At 34.5% G+C, this 18,040-nt stretch overlaps 1 protein-coding gene across 1 annotated transcript in view; it reads right to left on the bottom strand.

Moving 5' to 3' along the window:
- Window positions 1-14,712: 14,712 nt before the first annotated feature.
- LMBRD2 (LMBR1 domain containing 2) overlaps window positions 14,713-18,040 on the bottom strand; it is a 48,998-nt gene continuing 45,670 nt past the window's right edge. Inside the window, exon 18 of the mRNA XM_021708852.1 lies at window positions 14,713-17,443. Within this exon, the coding sequence (XP_021564527.1) occupies window positions 17,383-17,443 (61 nt within the window). The 3' untranslated portion in view covers window positions 14,713-17,382. The remainder of the gene's footprint in view (window positions 17,444-18,040) is intronic.

Genomic DNA, 18,040 nt, shown 5'->3' with positions numbered 1-18,040 from the left:
ATCATCTCTCAGCTATGAATTCCCCTTTCTGTATTCTGTCATGTGGTGCTAAGCCTGGGACTCTGCAAACTACATTTCTTAGGATTATTTGCCTCTGACTGCCTGTTAGGTTCTGCCTAACAGAGGGAAACTGGAAGGTAAGAAGTGAGGAGAAGGAACTTCCTTCTTGTTTCTTGAAATTCCTTCAGCATTGCTCCAGCAGCGGCATTTTGCTTCAGCCTCCAGCTCCTTTTAGCTCTCCCAGAACCAGTCTCATTGCATTGCCTCAGAGCTACCAGCAGTAGTCTGGCAATGCCCCCAACACAGATGTCTGAGCATCAGTTCCATAAGATTTCTCCTTCAAGCTCTACAGCCTCTTCTCTAAGAGCTTCAGCCTCTTCTCTTTTGTTTTCCTAACTGTAGAGGTGACTGCTATCTGCAGATATTCTCTCTAGGTTGCTGCATAGCTCCAGCTATGCTCTTTCAGCACGCCAATATGTATGTAATCAATCACCTCTATTAAATCCTCTCTGGTAAAATACCTGGCATAGTTTTCTGTTTTTGAGGTACTCTAAGCTTAAGGTACTTAATGCAAGCATATCCTCAATATATAAGCAGAAATTTAACTGAAATAGCTCTATATTCCAGGGCCATGGAGGAGTGTCTTCTGTATAAGGAAAACTGAATGTCTAAATCAGAAGTAAACAGTAAAGACTGCTCCTTCCTTACTTTTTGAATTCTATAACTTTGGTATCCAGGGATCATAGACACTTAATGCAGGCCACAAGTGTTTAATCTTTTGGTAGCTGAGAACCATTTTTGAAGTTCAAAGAATATACAGATAACTTCATTGAAACATGTGGATTTCCTCATCTTAGGAATGGAGAGATGTGTGGGTAGAGGAAGAAAATAAAGAAAGCCAGTAAAGGACCACATCACTTTCAATACCTCATAGAGAGAAAAGGAAACCAGCTAAGCCATCATCAAGGGAAAGCCTACATATCAGCTATGGGAGCACAGTCAGGAAATAATCAACCAACCAAGGAAAGATCTTGTGAGTCATTGGGGCTGTGCTTCACACCGTAAGAATGAGACAGGCTGGCCAGAAGTAAGAGTCAGTGACCTGTAGGACCATTCAGCTGTAGTAGGGAGATATTCCCCTAATTAGAGTGATTGTTAGGGCATTAATCCTTTTTCCTCCTGTTTCCAACAAGCAAGGTATAATAGCTTGAGTTCCTAAGTCCAGCAAGAAAGCATACAAAGGCAAACCAGGTATCCCAGCACTTTGGAGACTGAGAAGGAAGAATTGTTTGAGGGCAGGAGTTCAAGACTAGCCTTGGCAATATAGTGAGACCCAGTCTCTACAAAAAATTAAAATATTAACTGAGCATGGTGGTGCACACCTACAGTCCTAGCCACTTGAGAGGTGAGGGGGGAAGATCACTTGAGTCCAGGAGTTCGAGGCTGCAGTGAGCTATGATGTCACCACTGCATTCCAGCCTGGGAATAAAACATAAAACAAAAATTTTAAAAGGGGCAAAAGGCTTTAAGTTCATTATCCTTCGAAATGACAGGGGTGAAAAAGAAGAAAAGGTCTTCTCCAATCCCATTGTTAGAGCCAGTTCTTGCTTGGCTTCTCAGAAGTAAAACCCTGACCAGACTGGGCCAATAGACTAGTCAGCCAGAAGATATGGAAGTATGGTATAGTTCAATCTCAGTGTTAACCATCCACATGTAGATGCCAAAAAATAGTATACACATTTTAAGTATGAAGTTTGCTCAGAAGATGGAGTTAATCAAATGAATGCTATGGTTACCATGTGAGAGGCAGGAAGAGTCAAAGAAAATGGTGGAAGGATGGTTGAGCAAATTAAATTCGACTTCAAAAAGCAATACATAGATAACATCTCTTAAAATATGTAAACATTTTTGGCACCCCCCCGTATATTTATATATACATAAGTATATTATATATATATATATACATACACCCCAAAGCATTAGTAATATCTGTTCTTCTTTGTAGCTTATTCTACAGAGTTGAGTGTATGTTCAGGCATAGTTTGAGAAAGGCCCTATTAAAGTCCAACAAGTCTGGGTGCGGTGGCTCATGCCTATAATTCCAGCACTTTGGGAGGCTGAGGTGAGAGGATTACCTGAGCCCATGGGTTCAAAAACAGCCTGGGAAACTTGGTGAGACCTCATCTTTACAATAAAAATCAAAAAATTAGCTGGGAGTGGTGGTACATGCCTGTGGATCCAACTACTTGGAAGACTGAGGCAGAAGGATCTCCAGAGCCCAGCAGGTTGAGGCTTTGGTGGCTATGAGCATGCCACTGCACTCCAACCTGGGCAACAGGGTGAGATTCCAACTCAAATAAACAAAGTCCAGCAAACCCAGGCTTAAATCAGTTTAGAAGATATTATTTTGGTCCTTCCTGCCTGGATGTAGGTGATACAAAACAGTGGAGCTTTAAAACATATCTATAGACTTATGATCTATTCAGTTATTTTTATTAACAAGGTACAGGAGTGAAATTGCCCAGAGTTAAGATCTCTGAAGATACATGTTTTGATAGAATTGATGTTTCATCTACAGAACCTATTAGTTTGTAAAAGGAAAGTTTTACTTCTTGCAATTCTTACAAAAACCCTGACCCAGAATTAAACACTAAATTATTTGGTAGTTGAAAACACACGGAATTAACATCAACCAAACAATTCTGTAATCAATTATGAACTATTTCAAACAATACCTGTGGTCCATGCTACTTTAAGCCAAAAACATTTATAAAATTTGCCTACAGTCTTCAAATTTATTTTGAAAATAAATGTTTCAGTAAACATCTTGATTAGAATGAACTTTATTTTTTAATTTTTATTTCTTTTTTTTTGAGTCAGAGTCTCACTCTGTCATTCAGGTTGGAGTGCAGCAGCACACTCACGGCCACCACAGCCTTGACCCACTTGACTCAGGTGATCCTTCTGTCTCAGCCTCCCAAGTAGCTGGAATCGCACCACACCTGGCTAATTTTCTGAATTTGTTCTAGAGATGAGATCTTGCCAAGTTTCCCAGGCTGGTCTTAATCCCCTGGGTTCAGAAAATTCTCTAGCCTCCACCTCCCAAAGTGCTGGGATACAGGTGTGAACCACTATGCCTGACTTAGAATGAACTTTAAAGATCAAATTCCAGGAGAGGAGACAAGATGGTGATGGAACAGGTTGGAGTGTGAGAGTCTCCACAAAAGCAAATGTCCGTAAAGACTCTCTGCATGGGTGGCATGTGCGAGTGGGTGAGAGTCCATCTGAGGGGAGATTCAAGTTCATGTACCCAGGGCTTTCCTTTGGAGGTGACTGCAACCCACCACTGCCCTGAGATTAGAGGCCCCAGTGTGCAGCATTGTCTGCCATTTTTGTTGCTCTCTTGAAAGGAGGCAACAGAGAAGAGTGCTCCTCACTACCTGGAACCTGGTCCATGCCATCACCTGAAGCAGCAGACCAGTATGAGCCCCAGGAACTGTGGAGAAAGCAGGGCATAGAAATCTGGAACTGAACCCTGCCACCAGTGAGGAGATGCTGACTGGTGCCATATTCCCTGTCCTGGAACCAGGAAGAAATCCAGCTCTGGCCAGCCTCTAACCTGGCACCCAGAGGCTATTCCCTCATCAAACTCGGAGAGACAGACACCCCTCCCCCATACTAGAACAGACACAGACACATCAAATCTGAGTGGGAGACTTGACAGCAGGGACAGCAGCAGATGAGTCAGATAAGTCCAGATCTGATCCATCTTCCTCCCACAGTAGTCTATGGGGCATCTGACCCATGCTGAGAACAACCCTATCAGCCTACACTGAGAGCAAAGGGGATGGGCTAAAGACTGGAGCTGCTTCTTAACATGGTGGCAGCAGCCAAAAGGGACCAGAAGTTATAGAAATGGCCACAGAGCAAGATCTTTGTTTGTTTGATTGTTTTATGTTTTAGTTTTTGTTTTTTTCTTCTCACTTTCTTTCTGTTTTTGTTTATATTTTTGTACTTGCTTTGATTCTGTTATTCTGTTATTTAGATTTTTTTTTAGATTTTCTGTTTATATAAGGGTATTTTTGAGGGTGAGTACATAACAGGAATTTTGTTTGTATGCTTTTGTTTTTTTTTCTGTCTTTGTCTATTTATTCATTAGTTGGTATGCCTCTGTTTTCCCTCTTCTTCTTCTGTCTACCTTTCTTTTGTCTTCTTCCTTCCTTTCTCCATTCTTTTCCTTTTTCTTATCTCATTTTGCTTTCAGGGGCAAACATACACCCTCATTGCATGGGTAGATTGTTAGGCAGTAGGAAGTGGGTTCCAGGGGGCCCACACACTAGTCAGCAGATACTGGGATCTGCAGATAGCTTATGAATTACAACTCTCCCCTTAATTAAATCTCAAAACTGAAAAAAGCACAACCCCCCATCTCCAGTCCAGTTTCAAAACTGAACAGATTCAAAGGATCTACATAAGAATGGGGGACTGAGAAAACAGAAGCAAAAACTATCCCCCATCACTGAAAAATAGAATTAAAGAAGAGGTAAAAAAATAAAATAAAATAAAAGAGGAGGAGGAAAACCTACACAAATGAATAAAAATCAAAGGAAGAATATGGGTCTCATACAGGCCCCTGGGAGAACAATTGAGAATGCAGACTTCAGAACTCAGACAATGAAGAGCCCTCAGAATGACCACAAACCCAGATATCAAGATATTAATAGGAAGGATAAATAAAAATGAGGAGAGACAACAAAAAAGAACAAAGGAGTTGATAACTGAGATAACAACAATAAAGTATACAGTAAATGAAATAAATAACAAACTGATAAGCATGAAAAGCAGAATTAACCAAGCAGAAGAAAGAATATCAGAGCTTGAGGAGCAAAATATGGAACTAACCCAAACTATTAAAAACATAGAAAAGAAGCTTAAAAGACAGAACAAAGATTCCAAGAGATGAGCAATTATATCAAGAGACCAAACCTAAGATTAATTGGAATGCCTGAGGCAAACAGAGAGACAGAGAGCACCCTGGAACAAACATTGCATGATATTATCCAAGAAAACTTCCTTCATCTCATCAGAGATGTGATCATTCAAACACAAGAGAGTCAGAAAACCCCTACAAGACAACAAATGAGAAGACCAACTCTTAGACACATAGTGATTCACTTACTCAAAGTAGGTATAAGAGAAAAAATCCTAAAGGCAGCAAGAAAGAAAGGTCAGACTACCTACTGGGAAAGACCTACTAGAATAGCAGCAGACTTATCTCCAAAACACTTCAGGCTAGGAGAGACCGGAGTCCAATTCCCAAAGTTCTCAGAGATAAGCAATTCCAATAAAGAATTACCTATCCAGAAAAGCTAAGTTTCATCAGTGGTAGAGAATTAAAATCCCAGACATTCAATCCCTAAGAGTTTATGCTGCCTCCAGACCAGCTCTACAAGAAACACTTAAGAAAGTATTAAACATAGAAGAAAGAAAAAACAGGATAACAATGCCAGTCTCAAGAATGCAGGAAAAAGATTGAAGACACACATAAATCCACTCAAAAATCAAAAGAAAGACAACAAAACAGTAACAACAACAATAAACTCTATAAGAACCTCATGGCAGGGATAAACTCTCACATCTCAATAATCAGCCTGAATGTGAATGGACTAAATGCACCACTGAAAAAACATAGAATGGCAAATTGGAAAAAATATCATGATGCAAAATTATGTTGTCTTAAAAAGACTCATATCAACAGAAATGACACTCACATACTTAAGGTCAGAAGATGGAAAACAAATTTTCAGGTGAATGGAACGCAAAAGAAAGCAGGAGTTGTGATCTTAGTATCAGACAAAATATCCTTTAAGCTATCAAAAATTTAAAAAGATATGGAAAGTCACTACAAAATGATAAAAGGTTCAATCCATCAACACAAAAAATCCATCCTAAATCTATATGCACCTAATGTAGGAGCACCAACTTTCATAAAGCAGCTTCTAAATAAACTAAAAAAGATAATGACTCTAACACTATTACAGCTGGGGACTTAAATACCCCACTCACACCCCTAGACAGATAATCAATTCAAAAAATCAACAAGGAGATCTGAAACCTCAAGTGACACTTGACCAAATGGACTTAATGGATACCTATAGAACCTCAACCCAACAACCATGTAATATACATTCTACCTATCACCACATGGAACATACTCTAAGATCAACCACATCCTTGGCCATAAATCAAGCATAAACAAATTTCCTAAAATTGAAATACTGCCATGCACCTTCTCAGACCACAGTAGAATAAAAATAAAAATATCAGCACTAACAAAGTTCCTCGAAAACCCACAAAGATATGAACACTAAACAGCATAATAATTAACAGCTCCTGAGTCAACATGGAAATCAAAACAGAAATTAGAAGACTACTGGAAACAAATGAAGATGTAGAAACATCTTACCAAAATCTCTGGGATGCCATGAAAACAGTACTAAGAGGGGAATTTATATCTCTATGAACACACATGAAGAAAATGGAAAGATCACAAGTTGACAACCTAACAAATCACCTAAGAAAGCTGGAAAAGCAAGACCACCAAAACCCTAACTTCAGCAGAAGAATCCAGATCACCAAAATAAAAGCTCAAATTCAGGACATAGAAGAAAAAATATAATACAAAAAATCAACAAAACAAAAAACTGGTTCTTTGAAAGGATAAACAAGATTGATGAGCCCCTAGCTAGACTGACCAAGAAAAAGAGATAAAAAGCCCAAGTAAACACAATCAGAAATGTGAAGGATCAAGGCACAGCTGACCCTGAAGAAATACAAAAGATTATCAGAGATTACTATGTATACTTGTGTGGAAACAAACTTGAAAACCTAAATGAAATGGAGGACTTTCTGACATCACACAACCTCTTCAGGTTAAAACAAGAAGAAATTGAGACCCTGAATAGACCAATAACAACCCAGGAAATTGACTGTGTCATAAGAAAACTACCTACAAAAAAAAAAAAAAAAAACCTGGACCAGATGGCTTTCCAGAAAAATTCTTTTTTTTTTTTTGTGAGAAAGCAGGATATATTGAGAGGACAGAAAAGCTCACAGTGGAAGGGGACCCAAAGGGGATGCCCCATAAAATTCTACAAAACATACAAAGAGGGGCTGATACCAATCCTACTGAAAGTATTCCAGGCAATCGAGAAAGATAGAACTCTCCCCAAATCATTTTACGAAGCTAACATCACATTGGTACCCAAAATGGGTAAAGGTTCAACAAATAAGAGAGCTACAGGCCAATATCTTTGATGGACATAGATGTAAAAATTCTCAACATGACCAAGTAGGCTTCATCTCTGAGACGCAGGGCTGGTTCAACATTTGCAAGACCAGAAACATTATTAAATACATCAACAGTTGTAAAAACAAAAACTACATGATGATATCATTAGAGGCAGAAAAATCTTTCAGTAAAATCCAGCACCCCTTCTTGATAAAAACCCTCGAACATCTAGGCATAGATGGAACATACCACAAATAGTAAGAGCCATCTATGAGAAACCCATAGCCAGCATACTGCTAAACAGACAGAAATTGGAACCCTTTCCCCTGAAAACCAGAATAAGACAAGGATGCCCATTCTCACCCCTCTTGTTCAACATAGTATTGGAAGTCCTAGCTAGAGTAATCAAACAAGAGAAGGAAATCAGGGTATCCAAATAGGAAAAGAGAAGTTAAGTTATCCCTTTTGCAGACATGATTTTATACATTGAAAACCAAAGAACTCCTTGCACTGATAAAGGACTTTGGCAAAGTCTCAGGGTATAAAATAATATGCAAAAGACAGTTGCATTCCTATACACTAACAATAAAAAAAACACCCAAATAGAAAACACAATCCCATTCACAATAGCCACAAAAAATTTGAAATACTTTGGCATCTTCCTAATCAGAGAAGTCAAAGACCTTTACAGTGAAAAGTACAAAACACTGCTCAAAGAAATCAAAGATAACATAAACAAATGGAAAGATATTCCATGCTCATGGATTGGAAGAATCAGCATTGTTAAGATGTCCATCCTAAGCAAGACAATCTACAGATTTAATGCAATACCCATTAAATTACCAGCAGCATTCTTCTCAGACCTGGAAACAACAATACAGGAATTCATATGGAAACATAAATGACCACAAATAGTGAAAACAATCTGTGGAAAACAGTTTGTTGATTTTTAAAAGATCTAAAAATTGACCTTCCATACAACCACGCAATCCCCCTACTGGGAATATACCCAGAAGAACTCAAATCACTCTATGAAAAAGATACCTGCACATGCATGTTTATTGCAGCATTATTCACAATAGCAAAAACATGGAACATGCTGCCCATCAAAAGTGAACTGGATAAAAAAAAAAAATGTGTTACATATACACAACAGAATATTACACAGCCATAAAGAAGGACAAAATTATAAACTTTGCTGAAATTTGAGGACTTAGAGGCTATGATACTGAGTGTTCTATCACAGAAACAAAGAACTGAGTACCACATGTTCTCACTCATAAGCGGACCTTGAACAATTATCATACTACTTTAAGAAAGGGATTGGCAGTAATTTGGAAACTGCCAGGGGAGTGGGGACACACCTCATCAACAAGGGTACCTGCATAATGAACATTTGTATACCTAACCCTGAATTGTACCCCACATCTTCAAAATAAAAAATAGATAAATAAAAATACAAAATAAAAATAAATGAAAAGATCAAATTCCCTTGTAAATCTAAAAACATTGTCTTTACAGGATATAAAATGTATAGCATATAGTTTTTATTTTAAAAGGGGATATATATGTATATAGATAGATAGATGACTAAACATGTCTTTTCCCATATTTTCTATTATAATTTCTGTGCTCACCTTTAAAGTTTTAACCCTCCTCCAGTCAGCATAGACCTCACACAAGGCATTATTAGGTTCTAGAGATGTATAGATGACTTAGACTTTCCCCGTGTTCTAGAAAAACCTAGCCTATTCACATTGTTTTCACAGTCCTTAGACTTCAGAGTACTAAGGTACTATTAGATGTTGATATACATCTGCTACACTTTGGCTATCACCAGTAAAAAAGAGTTATATTTTTCCTTAGCAGGAGATTATATGTCAAATAGATTGACAGACTCCCAAAATTTCTTCTTTTGTCCTGGTCAGAAAACAACCAGAGTGTGAATAAAGAGTGTAGGCTTTTTGTTTGTTTGGTTTGGGTTTTCCCCCAAAATTTCTTAGAGTCCTTTTTGGTTAATTAGGCCACATAGTACCTTTAGCTATTTAAGTGTGTGTTAGAAAGTACATCTATTTCCAGGAATTTCTGTTGGTGATTTTCACTTGCAAATAACTTCATTCTTACTTCTCGAAGACAAGAAAGCAATGTTCTTTTGAAAGCTAGGCAAAGATCAAATGGTAGTTTTCTCTTTACATTTCCCACTTCAGCCATAGGGCTTTCTGAACCATGAAGCCTGTCTACCCCATGCCCCCAACCTCAGCCAAAATTTTTTTCCCTAGAATTCTGTGGCTTAAGTGTCTAGCAATTATGACTAACTTTACATATTTCTTATACTATTCTCAAAGAGGAGATGCAAAAGGGAATGTATGGAAGTTAGTAGTCTGGTTTCCTTATATTGGATTTCGATATCACTAAAATTCCTTCTTAAAAAAAAATTAAGACTATTTTTTAGAGCCTTAGTTTTGCAAAAAAAAAAAAAAAAAATTGAGCAAAAACCTCAGAGAGCACTCCACTCTTTTCCCTGCTATTAGCATTTTGCATCAGTGTATTATATTTGTTGCAATCAATGAACCAATATTGATACATTATTAAAGCACTTAGTTTACATTAAGGTTCATGCTTTGTACAGTTTGTATCCATAGTTTTATAGGATTTAAAAAATGTATATCATGTCTCCACCATTATAGTATCATACAGAATAATTTTCATTAGCCTAAATATCTCGAGCTCCACCTATTTATCCCTCCTCTCCTACTGCATCATAACGAGAACTGATTTTTTATTGTGCTCATCATTTCACCTTTTCCAGATGGTCATATAGTTGAAATCATACCAGGCTTCTTTGATTTAGTAATATGCATTAAGATTTTCATGTCTTTTTATGGCTTGATAGTTCATTTCTTTTTAATGCCAAATATCATTCCTTGGATATAACACAGTTTGCTTATTTATTCACCTACTGAAGGACATCTTAGTTGCTTCCACTTTGGGGCAATTATGACTATAACTGCTATAAACATTTGTGTGCAGGTTTTTGTAAGGACATAAGTTTTCAACTTATTTGGGCAAATAGCTTACAGCATGACTGCTGAATCATATGGCTAGAGTACATTAGCTTTGGAAGAAACTTTCAGTCCTCCAAAGTGGCTAGTAATGAATGAATTATCTGTCGCAACATCCTTGCCAGCATTTGGTGTTGTTTTGGATTTTAGCATCTAATCAGTGTATAGTGATATTTTATTGTTTTAATTTGCAATTCCTTAGTGACATAGTTCCTTAAGCACGTTTTCATATACCATTTGTATACATTGTGAACTGCCTGTTCAGATCTTCATTTTTTTTGATACAAGTCCTTTATCAGACGCTTTTCCCAAGACTTTTCCTTATAGTCTGTGGCATGCCTTTTTATCCTAACAGTGTCTTTTAAAGAGCAAAAGTCTTAATTTTAATGAATTCCAACTTTCAATTTTCCTTCCATGGATTGTGATTTTGGTGTTGTATCTAAAAACTCATTGCCAAACCCAAGATCACCTAGATTTTCTCTTATGTTATCTTCTAGAATTCTTATGGTTTTGTGTTTTACTTTTAAATCTACGATCAAATTGGAGTTGATTTTTGTGAAAGTTAGTGTTTTTACTCACTTCTTTGTATGTGGATGTTCCAGCCCTATGTTTGAAAGACTATCTTTTCTCCATTGAATTACCTTTGTTCCTTTCTCAAAGATCAACTGACTATATTTATATGGGTCTATTTCTGCACTATTTTGATCCATGGATCTATTATTTCACCAATACCACAAAGCCTTAACTTATAGTTTTATAGTCAGACTTGAAGTTGAGTAGTGTTAGTCCTCTGGCTTTGACCTTTCAATATTGTGTTGGCTCTTCTGGGTCTGTTGCCTCTATAAATAAGCTTTAGAATAAGTTTGTCAATATCCATAAAATAATTTGCTGAGATTTTAAATGAGATTGCATTGAATCTGTAGATCAAGTTGGGAAAGGACTATCTTTGTGATATTGAGTTTTCCTATCCATGAACATGGACTCTCTCTGCATTTATTTAGTTGATTTCTTTCATCAGAAGTTTGCAGTTTTCCTCATATAGATCTTGAACAAATTTTCTTATATTTTTATCTATTTCATTTTTGGGGATACTAATGTAGATATTGCTACTATATGAAAAAGTTATAGACTTTTGCATATTAACCTTGTGTCATGCAACCTTGCTATTATTATTAGTTCCAGAAGTCAATTTTTGTCAATTTTTTTTGACTTTCCACAGAGAAAATCATGTCGCCAGTGAACAAAGACACTTTTATTTCTTCCTTCCTAACCTGTTTGCTTTTTATTTCCTTTTGTCTTATTGAATTAGTTGGGACTAATGTAAATAGTATGTGTTTTTAATTTCAAATTCCAATTGTTTATTTTTGGTATATAGGAAAGCAAGCTACTCTTTTTTCTTAACTAGTGTGGTAGAGTTTTATCAAATTTATCAGTCTTTTCAAGAGCCAGATTTTTATTTTGCTGATTTTCTCAACTGTTCTCCCATTTTCAATTTCATGGGTTTCTGATCTAATTTTCTAACGTTTTATAATGAGTTTATTATCCTTCTTTATTTTGTTTAAATAAGTTTAATTTTTATCTGATACATAATTGTACATACTTATGAGATAAGTATGCTTCAATACATATATGATTACTTTTGTTTTAACTTAGACAAATAAGAAAGAGTAATGTGGAACCTAAAGTATATCTGTTTAATTATTTTAAAATATTTCTTCTGTAATTTATGCCAATAAATTTACAATGAACAAAGACTGCTTAACTGTACTTAAAAAGTAAAATATATAAATAATCAGCAAAATTCTTATAATTTGTAAAAATGTATTTTATTTCATGCAAAGCTACATAATTGCCTATATTTTAACAGCAAATCAAATAAACAATTTAAAAAATTCATTACATCACAATAAATTAAAATACGACAAAGGGACTGCAAATCAAAAAGTTTGTCAAAACCAAACTGAGAGAACTTATTGTGTAGCTAAGGCCAAAGATGCTAACTTACTTATAGGTAGTACTTTGTAGCTTTTTCCAAATACATATTTGAAAATGTAGTGAGAATCTACTGAGAAAAATAGTTAAATTCACAACTCACTGAACAGATAGGAAAACAATTATCATTACATATCAGGTTGTAATAGCTGATTAAAGATAGATTTGGCATCATGCACCAAAAATGACCATAGTTAACATTTTGAAAAATTATGATCATATGCACATTTGAAAAGATTAATCTTCTATTTCACCTAATCAATTCAATTAGATAAAGGCAAAATAACAAGTACTTTATAATGCAATGCAGGAATTAGGCTTTTGGTACACTTTCTTGGGAATTGGTACACATAAAAAATACCAAGGAGATGTAGGAGTACTTCAAATTCAGACTGAGCTTTGGAATACTGTCCTAAGGAAATAGGTCTGGGCAGAATTTATTTGAGAAAGATTTTTAAACTATTTAAAAGCAATATTACAATTAGTTACTTACAAAAACATTTATAAAAATTAAATACCATGAAGTAACAACATCAATATTAGAACTCTTTTGCATTTTTCAGTGTTATTTATAAATATATATTAGATTATAGTAATTTAAAAGACAAGTCCACATGTCTCTACCATTCAAACTGTGAAAAATCCTTCAAGTCGTTTTCAAAATATGGACAAAAACAAATCCATTGGATTGGTTTTAAAAAAATAAATACACAGTCTCTCCCCTACAACTTGGTATACTAAGCAGGGAAGATGTTAGCCAGCATTATTTTGAGACATACATCTCTAAAGGAGCAGGTTGATAGGATTTATGTCAATATCAACTTTAAATGGTATTGTAAAGTTTAATAAATTATGACTTGACCTTACATATGTCTGCCGTAGTAATCCATTCTTTCTACTCTCTCACACTTTTGTAAAAATTCTTTTACAAAACGATATCAAGATAACCACACACAAAAAAAGATGTTCAGTGAAAAAAAAGTTAATTTTCCCAAAGGAATGTGTAAAAACAAATATATTTTAGAATATCGATGAAAATAGGAACATGCCAATAGATTGGCTTTAATAACAAATTTAAAGATTACAGCAAGGCCCCAATCAGCCTTGCTGGAGAAATCTTTTGAAAATGGAAATAAAAATTTAATTAAACAGGCTAAGCATGAAAGAAATTAGAGATGAGGACATGTACCCACTGAAATGGAAAGGAAAACAGGGTGGGACTAGTGCCTGCTCTGCTAGGAGAAATGGCTGTGAGAATCTGGTCTCCAAGAGCTGGGAAAGGAGAAAACGCAGGTCTTCCAACTTCACATTTTTATTCAGATGTTGCTTAATTGTCTAGCAAAATCTGTTTGACTACTTTAAGTACAATATTGCTATTTCAAGTAGTGATGTTTGTAGCTGGAAATAATTCCTTTAGAGTGTACTGCTCTTCAAAAACAACTGTGTACACAAAACAAACAGAAGAAAAATCTGTCAGCACATTAAAAGTCATACTATAAAGAGAGGCCTCAGAAAGGAAGAAAGGCATAAAGGAGTGAGAAAAAAAATAAGAAAAGAAAGATAAAACCCTACATCTATTTATTTCTTAACATTTAGAATTCAATCCTATGCACTACTCACGTCAGAGATTTAAGTATGATAAGATTTTTTTTTGGGATATGTTTTGTCACTTAGTGCAAATATACTTATCCTTGTGATTTGCATGTATAGTCCACTCAAATCACAAGTATAAAACTTCCTTACTGAACAGTGTGAATTATAATATGCAGAGTATGTTTTTCCTTTAATATGGTGATCAGTACACCATCAAGACCATTTCCTAAATCTATTAAAACTATTTTAAAAAAGAGGTTACTGAAAATACATTAAATTTCCTCATTAATATGCTAAAACATTATTTTAAAAACCACACACACTGACTTCCCTATCCACCCTATATTTCAGAACTGATAATCTAATTAAATAGTAGAGTCCAAAACCAAATCAACTATCAGCATTTTTTTGTTTGCTTAATGTTTGGATTGTCAAGTTCTCAGATCTATTCTTTATAAGGGAAAACCCTTATATGTTTTGATTTAGTTCTTACCATTTTTGTGAAATGAGGGCCTTGTGTAATGAAATTATTTTAAAGCCCTGGTATGCATCTGATAAGAGAGCAAATTTTAACAATTAAACTTATACTTTATTTCTTATGTATTTTGCAAAAATGTTCTATTGATAATAACAAGTTATTTATGTAGTAAAAAAGTTAATTAGCAACTTAGAGGTGATTCATGAAATTAATAAATTATGATTACTTTCTGCAATGGTTATTCTGAATTACTAGCTTAGGGAATATTCTGATCTAATAACAATTTCAAAATGTAATTTAGAAAATTTTAAACAGATATTTATTACCATGTAATAAAGACATCAAAAAATAATTGCCAGAAATAATTCCTCAAGAAATGTACTTTGCATGTAAAGTATATGAATTTAGTAGTAATATTTTGTAGTAGATATGAATATATTTTACTAAGCTTCTCAAAACAGAAAAATTTTTGTACCTACTACAATGTTATATACAAGGCAGTTTAGTAAATATTAACTTAGCTCCCCATCAATGAAATCAGTCTTCAAGGGTTAAATCACTGCCTTCCAAACTCAAGTTTACCCAACAAAATAACATTTCCATATGATTGTATACAAAATCCTATAAGACAAATTCTGTTTAAAAAATTGAACATTCTAAATCACCAAAAGAACCAAATGTTATTTTTAAAATAACTCTAAAGTCATAAAGGAATATATTGTTTGTTTGTAAAGTGTGTGTATATACATATATGCTATATTAATACATCAATTATTATAACCATACAAAATTTAGTAATAAAGGAAAGTGGTAACATTCCCATCAATTTATCTTAGGACAATTAGGAAAGTTAGTAATAAAAGTAACTAGGTAATTTCTTCTCTTTTTTCTGCCTGTACTTCAACAACAGCATCTGAATTTCATGACAAAATCTAATGAGAAACATTATGCTAAAAAAGTATTCTAAGGTAAGCCCAAAGACTAAATAAAACAACACTATTTTCACAGGACATTGTGATGAGTTAGTCCAAAAAGAGTTTTTGCTCTGGGGACTTATAAGTTTCTTCATATTAACAAAAAATCATTTCTCTTTCTGGGATGATAATTTCCCCAGTCAATATCTTCTAGCTTCCCTAGGAAAAACAGCATAAATAACAACATATTTTGTCTTTCTAAATTCCAGTACATAAATATGAACTCAACTCCCTCACAATAGCTTTGAGGTAAATAGCAAGTATCATCTTCATTCTGCAAATGAAGAAATTGAGGCACCAAAAGGTTATATGATTTTCCCAAAGTAACTCAATGAGTTAGTCATGAAATTACAAATAGTATTAAATTATATCTGCTCCTGGTCTATTGCTCTCTGACCAGACTTCACAGTAAAAGACTGTGTGTGTCCCCTCAAATGAGCAGTCTATATTACCCTCCTTTGCAAGTAAATTCATTTTAATTATTTTAAAGGGGATCTAATCTCAGATCATAAAAACCCAAAGATTAAAATATAAGACAATTAAGATGATGCACTATTCCTTTCAGTACCCTCATAGGACTTTGTCTTTTTAAAATTTACATGGTAACACTCATTAAAGAGGAAAATAAAAATTTTTAATTGATGGCTCAGGGAAAGTTTACACTTCAAATAGCATATAATCATATTGTTAGAAGGACCATATTATTTATCTTCAAACAGGGATACTTGAGAGTGAAAGTGAGTACTAGTAATAACTACACAGGATAACAGGTGTTAAACTGAGACTGTACCGGGCAAGCTCAAGTACAGTTTCTCAATGCAGTATGGATTTTTTAAGAGTTGCAAATATTTCAGGGATGTAAGAAACTCTCTGCAAGCATGCTGTGCTCAACTGTGTTCACTTTGCAATAAACATTGGTGCTTTAAAATATAATACAAACTTTGGCTTAAACACAAAGGTTAAAACAATCAATTTAAAATAAGCATGTTTAACCAAGTTATTATTATGTATTTTCATTCTAATGTAGTCTTCTATAAACCACAATTTATGAGACAGTAACAATAGTAAATGGATTCACTTTTTACTTTTGAAAGACCAATTTTTGTTTCTCAAAAAGCATACATATTTAAATATTAGAGAATTCGTGGTATTTTTTGGCTACTAAAAAATTCCACAACTATTTGCCAATAAAGCTTAGGACTTATCCTTACATGGGCATGATCAACATTTAAATCAACATGCTAAGTGATAACACTTAATATTGCTTTCTGAAATGAAACCTTTTATAAAGCAATACCAAAAACATTTTAAAAATCCAGTTACTACAAAGCCTGAAGGAATAATATATCACCTGATTATATACACATGCTAAAGACACTAACACTTATCAGTTGAAGTATAATCCTAATTACACATGCAAAAACCCCACTAATTTGCCAACAGATTTGAAAAAGCACTTTTTACATTCAGTTTTATCTGGTAAGTAAGCCTTGTTTTAAGACATGAGTTTTATGAATATGGTTATTATATGAGGTCTCCATTCACTTACTTTTTTTTGGGAAATACATGTTGGATATATTTTTTAGAGATAACAAAAAAGTAAATCACAATAATAAAACTGTATAATATCATTTGGGATGACTTATGGCTTCCTTCAATCTTTAAAATAATCCTTCTGAAAAAAATTTAATCTGAAACAAACCAAACTACATATTCTCAGCACATACTGCTCTTTATTATGAGTTAAATCCTTCCACTATAGCTGTACCTCTAAGGCAGATGCTTAGGAAATGATATGTAATAACTCTTACTAAAAAAGATGATACTCTAATTCAATAAACAATCAATTATTATACTAAGATATAATTAATTGTCAGTATCTTTTTGTTATCTTGACACTTTTGACTGAGAGAACAGAGGAAATTCTAGGGTGCACAGATGTCCATAAAGACTGTTGACCTTGGTTAGTTGTTCCATAATTTTTTTCAGACTTTAAACATCATCAAATATTTGGCTGCGAGACATTGAGAGATATCGTCCACCAGCCTGATACCTAAAAGACGAACATAAAGAAAAAACATGAAGCATCAAAAATAATAAATGAGGAGAGAAAAACAAGAACACTTTAAATGGAAGTGGCTATGTAATTTATAAGCACTAGCTGAATGCAGAAACTTACCCTCCAAAAATATTATTCGAAAGGACTTTATAAATCAACCAGCAATTATTTTAGAGCCTAGAATATATGCATGACAGAGAGAGGGATGTAAAAAGAAAGGAGGGGATATAAGACACATTTAGGAGGTTAATCAACTAAATAACCACTCTCAATTGTTGCACATAAATAAAATATTCAAGGGTTTTTTGCTATTTATAGGCAACACTATAGTAAACAACTTCATGCATATAATATTTTGCTTTTGTTTCATTATTTCCTTACAGCATACTGGCTAAAAGCATAGACTCTGTAGCCAGAGTACTGGGGTTTTGAATCTCTGACTTGCTATTTACAATCTGTGTAACTCTAGGCAATTTACTGAGCCTCTCTGGATTTAAATCCAATTGGGTCTGCAACCAAACAATAAAATATTGTTGTTAAAGTGTTAAGAATAATGTCTGACACCCAGACATATAGCTATGCAGCTGTTAC

Source organism: Carlito syrichta, unplaced genomic scaffold (assembly GCF_000164805.1).
Source record: "Carlito syrichta isolate Samal-C Ts95f unplaced genomic scaffold, Tarsius_syrichta-2.0.1 Scaffold152793, whole genome shotgun sequence".
In the NCBI taxonomy this organism is placed as follows: domain Eukaryota; kingdom Metazoa; phylum Chordata; class Mammalia; order Primates; family Tarsiidae; genus Carlito; species Carlito syrichta.
The sequence above is the reverse complement of the archived record's forward strand: the minus strand, read 5'-3'. Positions and strand labels throughout refer to the sequence as shown.